The sequence below is a fragment of the Temnothorax longispinosus genome, chromosome 2, assembly GCF_030848805.1.
Source record: "Temnothorax longispinosus isolate EJ_2023e chromosome 2, Tlon_JGU_v1, whole genome shotgun sequence".
Lineage (NCBI taxonomy): Eukaryota > Metazoa > Arthropoda > Insecta > Hymenoptera > Formicidae > Temnothorax > Temnothorax longispinosus.
Window position 1 is genome coordinate 24,612,629 of NC_092359.1, and position 16,889 is coordinate 24,629,517.

The 16,889-nt window shown below is 37.4% G+C and overlaps 3 protein-coding genes across 3 annotated transcripts in view; 1 reads left to right on the forward strand and 2 right to left on the reverse strand.

Annotated features, from left to right (window-relative positions):
- Positions 1-611: 611 nt before the first annotated feature.
- Snrpg (small nuclear ribonucleoprotein G) lies at positions 612-1,829 on the forward strand. The gene is made up of 4 exons (XM_071771768.1): positions 612-790; positions 909-931; positions 1,361-1,485; positions 1,713-1,829. Exons 1-4 carry the CDS (start codon positions 759-761, stop codon positions 1,761-1,763), a joined length of 231 nt encoding a protein of 76 aa, XP_071627869.1. The 5' UTR covers positions 612-758; the 3' UTR covers positions 1,764-1,829.
- A 540-nt stretch (positions 1,830-2,369) lies between these two features.
- LOC139809084 (uncharacterized) lies at positions 2,370-8,539 on the reverse strand. The gene is made up of 3 exons (XM_071771720.1): positions 8,159-8,539; positions 7,720-7,860; positions 2,370-7,507 (listed from the first exon to the last, which is right to left on the reverse strand). The coding sequence occupies exons 2-3, from the start codon at positions 7,825-7,827 to the stop codon at positions 5,246-5,248; spliced, it is 2,370 nt and encodes a 789-aa protein (XP_071627821.1). The 5' UTR covers positions 7,828-7,860; positions 8,159-8,539; the 3' UTR covers positions 2,370-5,245.
- Positions 8,540-10,186: 1,647 nt separating this feature from the next.
- Positions 10,187-16,889, reverse strand: part of Meltrin (disintegrin and metalloproteinase domain-containing protein meltrin) — an 80,048-nt gene continuing 73,345 nt past the window's right edge. Inside the window, exon 13 of the mRNA XM_071771708.1 lies at positions 10,187-15,024. Coding sequence (XP_071627809.1) covers positions 12,315-15,024 — 2,710 coding nt within the window. The 3' untranslated portion in view covers positions 10,187-12,314. The remainder of the gene's footprint in view (positions 15,025-16,889) is intronic.

Below are 16,889 nucleotides of genomic sequence, written 5' to 3' on the forward strand. Positions count from 1 at the left end.
GTTTTTAAACGTTACATTTTTTTTCTTTCGAGAGAATTATAGTATTTTCTATTTGTTAACGGACAATATTTTATTTAAGTATAATATGAATTTATTGTTCCAACAAAAAGCTGCGTTTTAAAGACATAAAAAATCGGCGAGTTTACTGAGTTTGGAAAAAGTATACAAAATTCATACAATATTATTATTAGGCTACCAAGATCCAGTCTAGACCGAAGTCTTTCTCTAATTGATTGTATTTTATTTTGTTCATCTCTAATTAAGCAGCAAAGTATTGATCTGGTGAATTCCACTATTCCTATAGTTTTAAAAGTGCCTTCTACGCAATATGTTATTTTTTTAATATTTTATTATTTTAGTTAAAATATTTTATACATTCTTTCTTTTACTTCTTATTTTTCTCTCCTTCAATTATTGTGCGAGTTTGATCAACTCCGCGAGGTAAAAAATAGAGAAAATTGATAAAGTATAAATTATGTGCGCGACAGAAAGAAAGAGAAGATCATATATATCTGCCCTCTTCTAGAATCCGAAGATAGCCGAAGCCACTTCAAGTGCACGTGCGTACGTGCGTTTTCTTTTGTATGTGTGTGTATCGGTGTATCCCCTCCATTGAGTTACGTAGTGCGTCTTCATTCTCGGCTCGGGTATCTGATATTACTGAGTACTGACCGGTTCGGTAAATTTGTAGTCGCGTATTTTGCTAATTGTGTATCAGTGTATCCAGATAATTGAGGGCTCAGCCGCTATAATCGAAAATGAGTAAAGCACATCCCCCGGAGCTTAAGAAGTAAAGTATATTTTTCGCAAGCCGGTGCGAGATCTCTCGCTACCGGCGTTGTTTGGTTTCGAGTACATGTCATGTTCATTATGTTATATATCCACTAATACTTCTGTATCCTTTTCAGGTACATGGATAAAAAATTGTCTCGTAAGTAATAGCGCAAGAACGTATTGATAAAGTCGAAGTTGCATCTCCAAGAGAAAGATTAAGCTTGCTCAAGCCTCGCTAAAGAGGTTAAGTTTGATGTGCACACGCAGTCATTAATGCCTATTGCCTATCTGAAACCATCTGGGAATTGGGATTTCTATACGTTACGTGCACTAGTTGCCATAGAACTCAAAGATTTCTTTCACTTGTGATAAAGAAGTATTTTCTAAAAATGTTCATAGAATTAACTTCAACTTTGTTTCTGTAATATAAAGTTTTCCTAAGAAGACTAACCACAGATATAAGCAATTTAAATTAAAACAGTTTTATAAATTATTATTTTTTACAAGATATGCACTTTAGTATACATGTGGAAAGCGATATAACCATCTTGTTCTTAACCCTGATTTCACTTAAACTATCTTGCAGTAAAACTGAACGGTGGTCGACGTGTTGTCGGGATATTGAGAGGCTTTGATCCGTTCATGAACATGGTCATAGATGAAAGCGAAGAGAAATGCAAGGATGGTACTACAAACAATATCGGCATGGTGGTAAGTTTTGTGATGGGTTTATACTTACTTTTATGAAAGCAGATTATGCGAATAAAGCTGTGGTCCACTTATCACTACAAATGCTTCAAAACATTCCTCCTTCTTTTTCTTTTAGTGAAGAAAGAATGAGCAGAAGGATGCTTCAAACCATTTATAGTATTAAATGGACTGCAGCTTATTCGTAATATTATTATCAATATTCATTAATATAAATTGTATGTTTCTAGGTAATTCGTGGCAACAGCGTCATAATGTTAGAAGCTTTAGATCGAATATAATGTATGCTGCCGTAGAACTTTATCCGTATCTAATATGTATATTTTTAAATAAATAATCGAAACCTTTTTTAAGATATAATCAAAATGTTTAGCCTGAGCTTTTGATAAATAGTTTAAATTATTTTAATTCTTTTGTGTATTATAAATGACTTCTTCGATGGCACTACAGCCCGAATTGAACTTTGACCTGGAGATAAACCGTCCCTATATGAATCTTTGCTCTCTTCTACTTTTATTGTAGTTGCAATTTTTAAGAAAAGGGATTGCCCTATTGTGTTGAGACATACAATACACTTTATTTATCTCCGGTTATTTTGGGATCAAGTTCACGTTTTGAATACTTTATTTCTATATAGTGTAATATTTTCCTAACCGAAATTCTTAGTGTCATACATGATGTAAAAAGACCATTGTGTCATATATATATATATATATATATATATATATATATATATATATATATATATATATATATATATGTGGGATGCTAATTCTGGGAATCAAATTTTTTTTTGTTTGACAAGACTATTCTAGCAAGCTATGGGGAATTACCCAGGATCCCTATTATAAATGACTATTGAAGGAAAAATTATTTACAAACACGAATGGTTTATTAACAAATTTTTATTACAAACATAGGAGCGAAGATACAAGAATTGTAATACTGCATTTTATTATCATACTCGTCAGTACATTGAGAAAATAAATAAGCTTATTTTACTGAACGTAATGCAATTACAGACTAAAGTAACCATGATATCATCACAAATAGTTAACTAATTTAATCCCTCACGAAATGTAAAATATTTTTTCGTAGTCGTCATCAACGCCCGGTTCATTCTATATTTTCATTATTTTGACTGCTTTCTTTATATTTATTGTAAGCTTTACTTTTTTGTAAAATATTCTATTTGAATAAGATTAATATCAATCTTCAAAGTACCAAGGCACAAAAAAAATTATGTATCATCAGAGCAGATAACATTGTTGCATAATTTCATACATCGTTTTGTGATAATAAAAACACTGGATTCATAATTATATAGCATAATCTTTAATACACACGTCCTTATATTAAAATACATAAATTCAGTACATGTTTGCTTAGTAGAGATTTATTCAAACTACCGACATTAAAACGTGTGTATCAAGCAATATCTATATTCACAGCGCGAATGTACATCTAAAGAATTGATATCAGAGAAAAATCTAGGAAACAAATATGAAACATGCTTAAACAGATTTTATTTCTGCAAACGGTCATCTACAAGCCTATAAAAAAATAAGCATGACTATATTAGAAAAAATTTCTGGTTTACAAGGCACTCAATATTATTTCATTGATTCAGGAACATCATTTATTCTCAACAAGTGATAGATGTGATATCTCGTAATAAAATATCTTATGACAATCGTATGATAATAATACCGTCCTTTTATATTTTAGCAACAAGACAGAGCACAGCAAATATTGAATAGTGAATATTTTACGATGTATGCATAACGTACAAACTTAAATTTATTATTTAAAATATTTCATAATTTCATGTTATTTGTACTGTTCTGCTCTTATAATAAATTGTATAAAATAACAAAAAATTCCACTGAATACCATATGTTCAATAAATCTTAAAGAATAACTGTCATTTTCTTATTTTTGAATATTTTACGAATATGGCGCATCAAAAAGAATGGTACATTTAGTTTTTAAAGAGAAACATTGTTTTTAAGGAAAAAAAGCAATAAAGTAGTACGAATATTATGCATGAAACTATATCACAAATGTAAATGTAGCTTGTGCTATCTTGTATATGTCTTTTTAATGAAAACTAAAATGTAAAAACAAAAAGTATTTTCATACTCTGTTAATTATAATTCACTAATTTATAACTGAAAGAAATGGCTCTTCATACGGTATGTAGCGACAGTTTTTAATCTGTGCTGACATTTAAGGCTATTTCAGAATAAAGTCGCTCATATACATTTTATATTAGACTAACATATCTCTTACGTACATAAACATTATTCCGTGTATCAATATATACGTGTCAATGTGTAACATCGCAGCAGTCGTTATATTATTCCTATTTTTCTATTGGTTGTTTTAATACGTCAACAAATTTATGATTTTGTAATTTTTTTTGCAAAAACAAATTCTTTAAAAAGATCTTTGAAGTTACAAATTACAGAATAAAGTTTTTAACTATGTATAATTTAATTGTTATAATTATAAAACATATCAAATAAAGATTAAAGTAATAGTTTCAAAAAAAAGTATAAAGACAAATATAGAACAAATATAATTATAAATCGTATAGAAAAAAAACTTCGTGGGAAAAATGTATCACAGTTAAATGCAATCTTACTGGGATAAGATTAATTACATAAGTTGTTATGTTAAATGAAAAGTTACAATATATGAATGCGTAAAGGTACGTTTTCGTTGACGTTCGATCGACTCGGCGCTCATTTTCAGCGAGCAAAAATCTTTAGAAATAATTTTTATTTTGTATATATCCGTAAAATATTACTACTTGAAGATATACTTAAAAATAAATATAAATTTATATGAATATATATATATATATGATCTATATATATGATCATATAGATATATATATCATATATATCTATATGAATAAAAAATATTATTTCTGAAGATCTTTGTGCTCGCTGAAAATGAGCGTCGAGCATCAACATGAAATTGCACCTTAACGCTTTATATATTACATTTCAAATTTTTTAAAATTTTTCGAAATGCTGACTGTCATATAGTGTAAAAAGTGTTAAAAAATTTACGGATAAAAGTATTTTACTGTCTTCAAAGAAAATTTCATTATCTCGAATACTCTAAAAATTTCGATAATTGCATTATTTACTATCTATTAGTATTTTTTTATTTTATAAGCGTTTTTATCATTTAATATAATTTGATTTTGTATTAACCTTCACTAAAAATAATTTTTTGTAATTTCCTTTTGTATCAAATAAATTTTCTTTTATAATTGTAAATAATATTCAAAAGGTACATATATAAATGTACGTATGTATATATATAATTTATATTTTGTATCTTATTCAGGAATGTAAAGAAAAATTATTTTCGTAAATGTAACTGGCCGGATTGTAACGCGATCGATATATTAATAACCTTATTAAAATAATTTCATTAAATTAGCGTGTAAAAATAGAATTTGAAATGTTGCATTTTGCGAAAAGAATATGAGCAGTTCAGATTCACACACGGATTCACATCGCGGTTTTTATTTACAAAATAATTGAAAGTGTGACCGTGTAAATCAAGAATAATTTGCATCGATGAGATTCACATACATACATACTTCGTATTATTAGGCTGCACAACGAGATAACTGCTCGGATGCTCTTCTTCATGTATTTACCTTCTCCCATACAAATTCTTTTTAACAAACTATATTTGGCAAAATATTTTTGTATGTCAAAACTAAAATATATTGCACGCTTCATCTTGATGTAATAGCAGATTCTTGCTCGAAATTTTCAGGTTCGACAATTTTTTTCATGGAAACGAAGTTAAATCCTTTTGTCTTTGCATTGCCACCTATGTTAAGCGTTAATAGTTCTTTATTGTTGTGCTTTTCGACGCGTTTATTCTGACTATTGATTATTCTTTTTAATTTCCTTTTGTATGTTTTATGACTTAACTTACGGTTTATTTTATCTTCCGAAAGTTCTTCTGAAAGCTTTCTTTGCTTTTTCGATTGGACGTCTGCTTTATTACGACTACATATCGCATGTGTTTGGACGTGGCTTTTGAAAGTAGCAAGTGACGTGCTAGTATAATTGCATTTGTCGCATGCAAGCTCCTTCTGACTGGTGTGTTGATTAATTATGTGTTTTTTCATGTCATAATTATTGCTGAAGGATTCGTCACAAGAGTTACAGAAGAAAAGTTTCTCGCCTCTGTGTTTTGCGATATGCATTTTGAAATACCAATCAGTAGTGATATTTTTGGAGCAGTAGACGCAGAAGAAACTCTTTTTCGCTTTCATCGACTTCGGTGTTTTACGCACTTTTGATATTGGATTGCGTATCAGTAATTTCGAAGCATTTACTTGCTTCGTAGAAGTAACAGGAGTAATATCGGCGGCTGCACTAGCAGGTTGAACGGACGGTGATTTCGGAATGGCTACCGGTGTAAGATTTTCTGTAACGATGCAGAACTTAGGAATACCCTGCGTACGATGTAGCAACGACGGCGGACTTATCAAGTTGGCTATAGGTACCACGCGTATCGGTGCGAGAAACGTTTTAGGCTGAGCTGCCGTGGTCGATAAAATGTGCGATGGTGATATAATCAAATTGTTTATCGTTATAGGCTGACCAGTAGTAGCTTGAGGTGAAACTGCGAGGCGAATATATTGTTTACGCGGAGATACAACCGGAGCAGGTGTAGAAGTGGTACGAGTGGGAGCCGTAGTCGAAGTTACAGTTGAAACTGGAGCCGGACTTGGAGCTAGAGCTAGAGCTAGAGTTGGAACTGAAGTTGAAGCTGGAACTGAAGCTGGAGCTGCAGCTGGAGCTAAATTTGGAGCTAAAGCTAGAGTTAAAGTTGAAACTGGAGCTGAAGCCGAAGGTGGAGTTGAAGCTGGACCTAGAGCTAGAGTTAGAGTTGGAACTGCAGCTGAAGTTGAAGCTGGCGTTGAAACTTGAGTTTGAACTGGAGCCAAAGTCGGAACTGAAGTAGATTTCAAGTGGGAATTTTGTTGTAAATTTCGAAATCTTATTTGACTTATCGATTTTACTTTGCTTTCTGAATGCAACGTGTTGCCGGAAATCACGGTGTTCTGCGATGAAACCATGAGAGGCACACTTCCAAAGATATTCGTGGCTTTAGTTATTTGCGAATTAATTTTGATAGGTTGAGCGGTAATCAAATTAGAACTGGTCAATTGAGTGCTAGATACCGAAGTCGTGATGACAATCGGTTGACTAGATACTTTTTGCGGAATAATGATCAACTCCTCGTTTCTTCGCAGCGTCTCTATCGTTGTGGCGAGATCCGAGTAATTGTGTTTCTTCATTCTCGCAATTTCCAAGATCTGCAATTCTCGCATGCGCATCCGTTCCTTCTGTAAATGCGATCTGTCCACGTTGTTATGAACGTACTCTTTCTTTCTCGTGCAATTCCTGTGATATATCCGAGATATCCATTTCTTATCCTTATTTCTTATTTCTCTAAGTTTTATTCCACAAATATCGCACATGTATGATTTGTCGCACCTGTGTAATTTTATCAATGCCCGGCGACAGCGATTATGATCGATACTTAATGCATCACAATTCTCATTTTTACAGTGTTTTTCAACCGGCGCGTTTATCTCGTCTTCCTCTATGCTCAATGCTAACATAGGTGACATACCATCTTTATCCACATACTGCTGTAGCGTCACGTCGCAAACGATATTTTCGCACGGCTCATAATGACCACATGATTTCTTTTTAATGGGTAACAGAGCGATTTCCGACTTCTTGTGCTCTATTTTTGAAGGTAGAAGATTGTCGTCTTCCTTTTCCTCGTCTGCTGTCCTGACAGGGAATATCGATATTTCGGATGGTCTTGTACAGTTTGACGTTGTATTCATACCATTCCTCTTGTGCCAAAACATATTATTGTCAGATTCGGCCAATGGTTTTGAAGAAATTGTCTGAATGACAAGGTTCGGTTGATTAAAAAGCCGTTTCACTGAGTCTGATTGCAACACCTGCGAACAATGAAACCCATGTGATTCTCAATTAGTGTGGTAAAGTGATGTAAAATTGTGTAATACATATATACGCGCACACGCACACACACCCATCCATACACGTATACAATAATTAACCGATTGTTTTTTGCTGCAAGAATTATCATTTAATGTAGCAGTCATACAATTTTTTCTTTTTTTGCGCAACAACCACAGTGAATACAACTTACTTCAGACAAGGTAGGTTTTATCACATTATTCGGGCATATGTTGGACATTGTGTCTATGGATAAGAGCCTGGAGGAAGTGGAGAGTGGTGCATATGCCATTTTTACCATGTCAACAAGTACGAGCGGTCAATGTAGGATTTTCTGTAATTGAAAAAGATTCGGTCTGCAAACGCGGCTACGGCTCGCAATCAAAAGGGCGAATTTTCGAGATTGCCGGCGGGCTTAGACCGCGTCGAAAGACGCGGTCACACAAACACAACACGAGGCGGATAAATCGGGGTCGACTCGGTCGGGAGGGCAAGAAGTACAGTTTCTAGGTTAGTCAATTAATTCGGACAATCAAATCCCGAGATTTTTTGGTCGACTCCCGTACTCATCGCCTTCGGAGTTTTTGCGAGCCCGCCCCTTTCCTCCCGTACCTTCCTGAGAGGTTACTTACGAAACAGAGACTTGTCACGACCGATTCAAAGTCAGCGTCATGACCTGCGGCTTCTAACAACTAACAACGTACACAGCGGCGATTCGCTAGTCAAAGCGCTGCACCCGTTTCCCTTTTCTTTTCTCTCCCCAGTCTCCCCCCAAAAACCAATTTTTTTTCTCACGGAAACGGGCACGCGCGCGCGCGCGCCCGAGCGCGTTTACGGCCGCGCGAGGCGGACGGAGCGCGTGGGATACGACTTCCCTCCGTTCGGAGGGTGTAGCATCCGTCGCGTGATCTCATCCGGGCGTTCGCGACCTCGCAGCCGACGGCGAGGTTGCGGCTGGTTGCGGTCGAGAGACGCGCATATGCCGCTCGTGAATTCTAGCGAAGAGGTGGCCGCCGCGCCTGCGTCGTAGCGGGGCGAACGGCCTCGCTTTTTTCACCTTTCGTTCATCTTTTCGTCACGCGGACAGATCCACGACCCGAACTGTTACGTCAAATTGCGTTATTACTTCACGCGTCATTGCCTTAATTATGTTGCGTCGTGACGTCATTTTGTTGCGTCTCGCTACGTGGATATATATATGGCAATATGTGCGCTCGCGCGCGCGCTTTTATAAGATTCTTGCATGCTCCGCTCCTGTTCTTTGCTCGCGACAAGTTTGAGAAATTAAAAATGATAGAATTCTCTTTTTCCCTTTCTCGGAAGCAACAGATTTAGGTCCGAAAACGCAGTAGATGAATTTCGAAGCTTCGGTCTTCTTGGTCTTGCCCCCGGATAGCCAAATCTGTCAAGAACAGATTTTTTAAGTACCTGATGCTGCAAATGTCGATAGAATGTCAGCAGAAATGTAATAGAATCTATTAATAGAACATAATGGCATATCGCAGAGACTGAACAAAATCTGTCATTTCGTATAATCATTAAAGTGTGATGTATTCCGTTTATAGAACGACAAATTCTCTGTTCGATATGATACTGTCAGAATTGCTGGCAAAACACGAATTCAATCTGTTTCGTTTTTACTATACTGCAGTTTGCGTACATTGGTATTTACGATGCTCCGTTATTCACATGCAGTCGTAAACGTTTGATACAAATTCTGTCGGCAGAATGCCGATAGAAACGTGACAGAATCTAAATAACATCACAGATTGATTGCAGAAACAAAGAAATGAAGAAATGTACAGAACAGGAAGCGACTTATTGTTAGTAAATTAATAAACGTTAACAGTATATTATATGCTCTAACAGTTCGTTAACTTTGAGCGGATAATATTGCAGATTGACATCGATTGCGTTAAGTTTATGCCGGAATCTGTCGCTTCGTAGCCATTTGAGAATAATGTATTTTTAATTTTATTTTTAAATAGTTACAAAATGATAGATTCTACTTGATTTCTGCTAGTAATTTACTGTCACATTATAAAGACGGGCTCTGTAGCCAGAAAACGCAAGGCAGCCTAATGCAATTGATGTCAATTTGTTGCAACATTCTGCTCAAGTCAATCCAGTCAATTTTGCTAGCATACCGCTTACAGCTTGCTTAATGAATCGCTTCTGCCCTATACATTTCTTTATTAGCATTAACTTAAGCCTCTCAGAAGTCGAACCGATTGACTCCACCTTTGTAAATTTCTTCATTATAATGCCAGAGCACGTGATTAATTTACAACTTCATCAAATTTCCTTACTTTCACAAAGTTCATCAGTTCGACTTCCGAGAGGCTCATTTATCTCTCGCCAGATCCTGCAAAGGTGTTTAGTTCTTAGAAGTTACGAGACGTTAGTCTTCTTTAAGGAAAACGTCGAGTTTAGAAATCGATCGAGGAGTATATATTACGTAAAAGACGAGGCGGTCTGTATGCTACGGTTAACGCTTAAGAATTAAAATTTAATCCTTCCATACCTTGCATTATATAATTTACTGTACTCGCACACAAAGTTGATCTGGTTATATATGTATATTTTTCCTTGCGAGCCGATTTAATTATATTATAATTTCTGCCACAATGCAGAAATGTAGAGGATGGTTCAGGAAAGTGTTTAGTTGGAATAAAGACTTTATTGTAACATCGTTATGGGTTTTAATGTACACAATTATCGTAAACCGACGGCTAGGTAATTAATTATTGTAGTACTTATCTCAGCAGTGTCGATAGGATGCTACTTAATTATCTTTGGTACCGAATGTACAGTATGTATTGCAATGAAGCCTTTGTTCTTGTTATTTTTGCTAGACGGTGTAAGACGAAGTGTTGTATTACGACCTCGATTGCGCGTTGCGCGTTGTACTTTCGAGCCAATTAATCGAATATTTGTATTATACAGTCGCAATTGGTGCAATCACTCGTTGCATTGCTATTCAATATTTGGTTTCTTTTCAACACATTTTAGTGATATTTATAACGCTTCTTTTACTTTTCTTCTTGTTTTTTTGAAAGAATACTCTTAGGGATAATACTTATTCATTAATAACGAGCCAGGGGTTGCTGAAGCAAGCCTCTTCCCGTACGCCGTACGCTAAAAACGAACGTCTGATTGTCCTCGTATCAAAAAGCAACGCACATAACGTCTCGCGCGTAAAGAAACAAGCGGAAAAAGCAACGCACAGTAAATGGTCAAAAAGCTTTATTGAACCTCTTTATAGAAACTCTGTGGTGGGATGATTTCTGGACGCTCCGCATGTAGGAACTATTACAAACTGGATAACGCTACGAATCAAAGTGTCGATTCGTACAAGAAAATTCGCTGCGCGGAAGGGAACAAAAAGAGGACAGTAAATGCACGAACGCAGTTCGACCGACAGCCCTTACTAGTTCAATAACCTTTCCTCAATTTCGCGCTTAACGATAGACTCGATCGACGTTCAAAAAGCTGCTCTCGCTCTTTCTCGCGAACATACGTATAATATAACGCGTGTAGGGGTAACTTACGAACGTAACTTACTCTCGGCGCGAAGGTACATCGTACAAAACTTCACTTTAACTCTAAATGCCTATATCTTACGAACATATTTACACGGGTATCAGTCAAATAAATAGTTTTAGTCTTTGCGTCTAGAGCGGCCCTAGACGAAGCAAGCCTCTGTTACTGATTTACGCAAAAGGATAATGAGAAACTAAATAGATTGCGTGACGCTGCGCGACCGAGGCCAAAAATATATTTTAGCGGTTTCTTGCCTGCCTTGCCGGCGACGGGATATCACCTTAATTCGATTCGCAGTGTTGTGTTATTAGCGTGTGCTAACATCTCTAGACTCTCCTAACTAATAGCATTTCCATTTTGATTCCCACGGGATTCTCGAAGGTACACAATCTTGCATCTTGATCTCTCATAACATTTAATCTTTAGAAAAAAAGGGACCCTGCTCTCCCCCTTTGTTAACGGAGCTACGTCGGATATGACTGCGATTTCCGATGGCTTTTTAAAAAACTTAACGGCGCATTTTTTCAGTATGATTTATGTAGTATGATATAAAATAATTTGGTCGCGTCTAAAATCTGCTAGCCGTAACAATTTGGCGTAATAGTGTTTTCTGTGCAATATTTCTTTATACATATACATATATCACAGAGGTCAATTAATTCCATACACGCTCCTTTCAGTTTCAAGCGATGGTTTCGAAAATAACTGTCGCTTACCTCGCAGTATCGCTTATAAAACGCTTAAGTTAAATATTACGGTAATTATTGGCTTACATAGGTACGCCTGAACGTCGGCAATGGATAGTCTCTACAAAAAATATGAGAATTTTCAAGTGTGGGCACTATTTACAAGTTTTCAATATCGCCTCTCTTATGCGGCCGCACACCTATCTTAATATTTCCGACAAGAAATATATTGTAAAATTAGCATTTTATGAATCTTAGAGGAAAAGACTCGATCCTTGTACTATTTTTTTTAAACTTCCGTTTAAGAGTTCTTAAATAAGAAGTTACAGAGATATATCGCCCTCGCGTGTTATTTACTCATTTATACTCGTGCATGCTCACGATGTACTCGTTTACCATGGACGCGTATATCTGTTTACAATCGAGAACGATTCAATGTGACGGACTAGAATGTTTCAAGTATAGATTTCCCTGGCAGCCATCTCTAACGCTTTTCCGATCCTTTTGTCGAGCATGTCCGAGCATCAGGAAGGTCGGACTGACTTTTTCGGATAATTGTTCATTTTCTCACTCCGCCGCCACCGACTTCTGTTCGTGCCATCAGCTTTTTACTATTCGCACTCGGCATAGTCCTCGCGACACCAGAATTGTTCTTGTTGGCCTCGAACTTTTGCTGGAGCGACGCCACGTTGGATTTACCGCTCGCCACTCTTTGTAGCGGATTCGTTCTCGCCGTTGCACCTCCGTCCCCGTTTTTGGTTTCCGTTTTAGTCGACACCTTCGGCGTCAGCGACGGTTTGGTAGCAGCGTTGCTCGCCTCCTTGGCGGACGGTGATAGCGATTTAGCCACGCTTGCGTTGCCAGTCGGAGACTTCTTCCTCTCCGAGAGACTGGCTGTTTTGGATGTAATGTTGAGTGGTTTCAATGGCGTTGTGGGTGTCTTCTGGCCACCCCTCGGCAGCGTAGGTGTCTTCTGAACGGTTTTCAGCGGGAGACTGAACCTGGGATTGCTGCCTACAACATCTGGTGACTTCGTTCCGCCCTGATTCGAGTTCGAGCAGCTCGAGACCAGGTCCGGGCTATTGAACTTTCCCGGATTATCCTTAGGACTACAAGGCACATTTTTGACAGATACGGTTGTGTGTGACTCTTCTTTATCTAAGTCGCTACTCGACTTGCTTGTGTTCAGTTGCGTTTGTCTCGCGGTTGGACTTGTATCCGAGCTCTGTTTCGCCGTTGTCGAATTCGTGTCGGGAGCTTTCGAGGATTTCAGGGATTTTAACGTATTATCTGAACTTTGTCTCGCGAGTTTTACGCTCGTCTCGGACGTATCTTTGGAGGTCGGGCTCTTCGCGATGTTCGGAGGCGTTTTAGTTCTATTTAACGGCGGCTTAGCTGGAATCTTGCTGTCTGTTTGGTCGTCTTTCTTGATATGTATCAAATGAGACGGTCGAGTTTTTGTTGAAGTGAACGGTTTGTATCCTATAGAATTCTCAGGCGGCTTCATGCCGAGCTCCTTGGACAGCTCGTCATTTATGTTAGGATTATTAGACTTGAGGGTGCTCAGATTACTTTTATCGACCGGCTTCAAATTATCGTTCGTGTCCGGAATATTTTTACTCGGCTCTTTTCTCTCCACTTGCGGAATGTTTATCACGGATGGATGAAGGTAACCGGAGCTAGTAGTGGAGCTCGAAGAATTAAATTTGCCGGAAGTCGAGTTTGAATAAATACTACCGGGTATCTTGTAGTGGCTCGAATTCATGTAGCCACCCAGGGAGTTGTTGGAGCCCATACTTTCCAAATTTTTCATCGCGTTTTCCCCGTTATCCTCTTTCTTCTTTCTGGTTAACGTCGAGGTGGAATATATGGAGTCGAAATTACGATTCGATATCTCCGATACGATCTCCGATAGCAAGCCCATCGACTCCAGGCCGTTCGGACCACCGGACATCGCATCGATGCGTTTCGGTAGTTTATACTCGTTATCAGCCGGCGTTACATCCAATTCCGCGTTTTTTCTGTTCTTCTCCGGCACGGGTTCCTCTATTACCGCGTAGATATTATCGTTCGTGGGCGATTCCTCCGTGATCTTCGTCAGGGATGATTCCGCGATCAAATTCATGCAGTCGTCATAGGTGTTCTCCATAGGTGGCTTCTGAATGGTTTTCACCGGCGGATTCTGATAACCCGGTAGTCCTGGAATCTTTATCGCGCTCTCGGCGGCCTTCTCCGTCTGCGCGATATTCGGCGGACCCGGAGGTGGCGACGTGGGCCTCGTGCTGGCGGGGATACTGGTGGGTCTCTTGACGGGCGTTGTCTGACGCATCGAACCAAACGTATGGACCATTGGTCTCGACGTAACTTTGCTGTCTCTCATCGATTGAGCGCGCAGGACCACGTTTCTTTTTTCAACCTCAGTCGCTGATACCACCGGGATGACCGGTGTCGGGATCTCGATCTCCGTCTGTGGTATCGGATTGGAGATCTCGAGGTTCCTCAGGATCTCCTTGTCGATGACCTTGTTAGCCTTGTGATGTTGGTTTCTCGGTAGAGAATTCGTGTTTTTGTCATCCCTCTGTGAACTCTGGGAGTTGCTTCTCATGATACCGGAGCCAGGGCGCAACATCGACGCGATACGATTGAGTGTGCTGCCCTTTTCCGACTTCTTCTCGGGTTCCGGCAGAATCACGTTTGTCAAGGGCGTGCTGTTGGGTCTCTGCGGCTTCGCAGCAGGCACAGAAGTGGTCGGCGGTGGCGGGGCTGGACGCATAGGCACGTCCGGGGCAGATCTGGTGGGTACCTTGGTTACCAATTCGACGGATGTGCAGGTTGTGGCCGCCAGTACGGGACTACTGATCAACGGTCGTGCCGTAGAACCAGGATTCAGCGGCGGCAACGCCGGTGCGGTCGAGCTTGGATCGTTAGAACTCAACAGATTGTTCCTTTGCGGGACATTGCACTTTTGCATGTTCGGCTTAACTACGTTTGTCTTTATCGCCACGGTAGGCATCCATCCGGGCGGAGGTGGAGCCGGTTTCGTCGGCTCGGCCAATTTGGACTGATTCGAGTGGATCGGCGTGATCGTAAAGCCCTTAAACTGGCCAAACATGTTGTTGTTGTAGCGCTCGTCGGTCTCTGCCTTAGGCAGTAAACTCACGCACGCGGGATCCTGACTCAGACTAGAATCGATCGTTTCGATGTTACGGGACATGGGACTGGAACGATCGATCGTTTTGATTAGCAATCCATTGTGGCCGCGATCGGTCCTGAAATTTGAAGCAGAATTATAAGCGGAGGGATCGAGGAATTTGTAAGCGCGCAACTACGATATACAGCTAATACTGATTCGTAACGAATCAACAAATTTAACTAAGGATCTTTTTTTATTTAGTGTAAGTTAGAACGTAAGCATTGTGCAGGTCTCGATAAGGAAATGTGTTCGTATATCGAAATATTAAAATAATCTAGGTAAATAAGAAATAACGTAAATTTTAGGTTTTTTACTACATACTACAGTTTAGTTGTATGTATGCTCCAACACATGCGCGTATTTAACAACATTCGAAAAATAATCACGTACAAGCATTTTTTTCAAATAAGTAGCTGTTCATCGCAAGTCCAAACACATGCACAGGCAAGAAAATTGCCGGGAAATGTTAGTTTTAGATTAAGATATTAGTAGCAAGCGTTGGAAAAGAAGGAAATCGTTGATTACAAAGGAAGACTAAAAACACCTTATATCAATACTATATTTATTCAATAATAAAATTGTACATGTTTATTTTTTTTTTTAAGTATGAGTAACATTATCGGATATCTGAATTTCATATCCAAGGAATGAGTAAAGAATTCAAAGAATTCGTTTTTTATCATTAAAATTAAGTACTTCTTAATTATTAATATAATGAAAAATGGTCATTAAAACTGAATGTCCAATGTAATGTCTAATTTAAGTTGTCGATTTTCATAAAATGCAAAGAACCAGTAAGAAAAGAATCTTCATTCATGCTCATGCTCACATAACATGTTTCTGCACATGCTCTATACGTTATAAATAATCTCTTCAACAATCTCCGCCGTCATATGGCGCAATATGTCCATATAAAATTTACAGTTTCTATAGTTCCTAAAAATTTGGGCATACAAATTTGAACAGTATTTTGTTCTGAAAATTTAATTAGTCTTATTTAACATTGGTTACATAATGTGTGTGCAGTGACAGATTAACAACTTGAAAACTGTGAACAAAGAAGCCATAGATATATTAATAAAGAAAATGTTTTTTATTATATGAAATTTTCGCATTGCAAGCATATACATTATATTAAAATTGTGATGTAAAATGCTGTGCATAAAAGTTGCTTTTATTTACGTAACTTTTATTCTTTTTTTGTGCATAATTAATATGTAATTAGTAAAATAAAGCTCTAAATTAAATAGTGTAAGTTTGTGTACAAGCACACAAGTCGCTAAGAACAAAATGCTGTTCATCGTAGTCACATTCTTATACTTTTTAACTTTATAATATAATCACTCAATTCATATTGCACCAAAGATGTATTTAATATGAACTAAATAAAAAATGTGTACACATTAATACACGTAAAATCCTACATTTTATTATTGCTTATTGCATAAAAAAATCTGTTTGGGACAGATTTGATCACATGATGATAAACAGTATAAACATGATAAATTTAATATCATTTAGATGCTTAGCTACTAATCTAATATTTTTCAATTTGTGTAAAAATATTAATATGATTTGAACTATAACAATATATTGGAGCATTATTACGACTATTAGCAGTTGCAATCACAGTAGGAATTACTTTAATGCATTTTGGCATCCAGTAATGTCCAAATATTGCTTTTATGTAAACCACCACCGCGTTTTCAAGTCCCCATATTATAATGCAAAAATCATAGCTGGCAAAAAAAATGCACTATGATGTTCGCACTAGCCCGAATAAAATTGTTCTTAAATATATCTATTTCATATTTATTATTTAAGAAATATATTTAAAATAATATCGAAATTTCTTTTAAATTAGCAGAAATTCCATATTGAGAGAGATAAAGTGAATATCTTTACTTTGACTTTTGAAAATAACGTGCTTTAATCGAAATG

Coding starts and splice junctions, on each gene's coding strand:
- Snrpg (XM_071771768.1), top strand. CDS start 759: ATGAGTAAAGCACATCCCCCGGAGCTTAAGAA. Junction 791..908: donor CATCCCCCGGAGCTTAAGAA/GTAAAGTATATT, acceptor TATCCTTTTCAG/GTACATGGATAAAAAATTGT. Junction 932..1,360: donor CATGGATAAAAAATTGTCTC/GTAAGTAATAGC, acceptor ACTATCTTGCAG/TAAAACTGAACGGTGGTCGA.
- LOC139809084 (XM_071771720.1), bottom strand. CDS start 7,827: ATGGTAAAAATGGCATATGCACCACTCTCCACTTCCTCCAGGCTCTTA. Junction 7,508..7,719: donor TAAAACCTACCTTGTCTGAA/GTAAGTTGTATT, acceptor CATTGTTCGCAG/GTGTTGCAATCAGACTCAGT.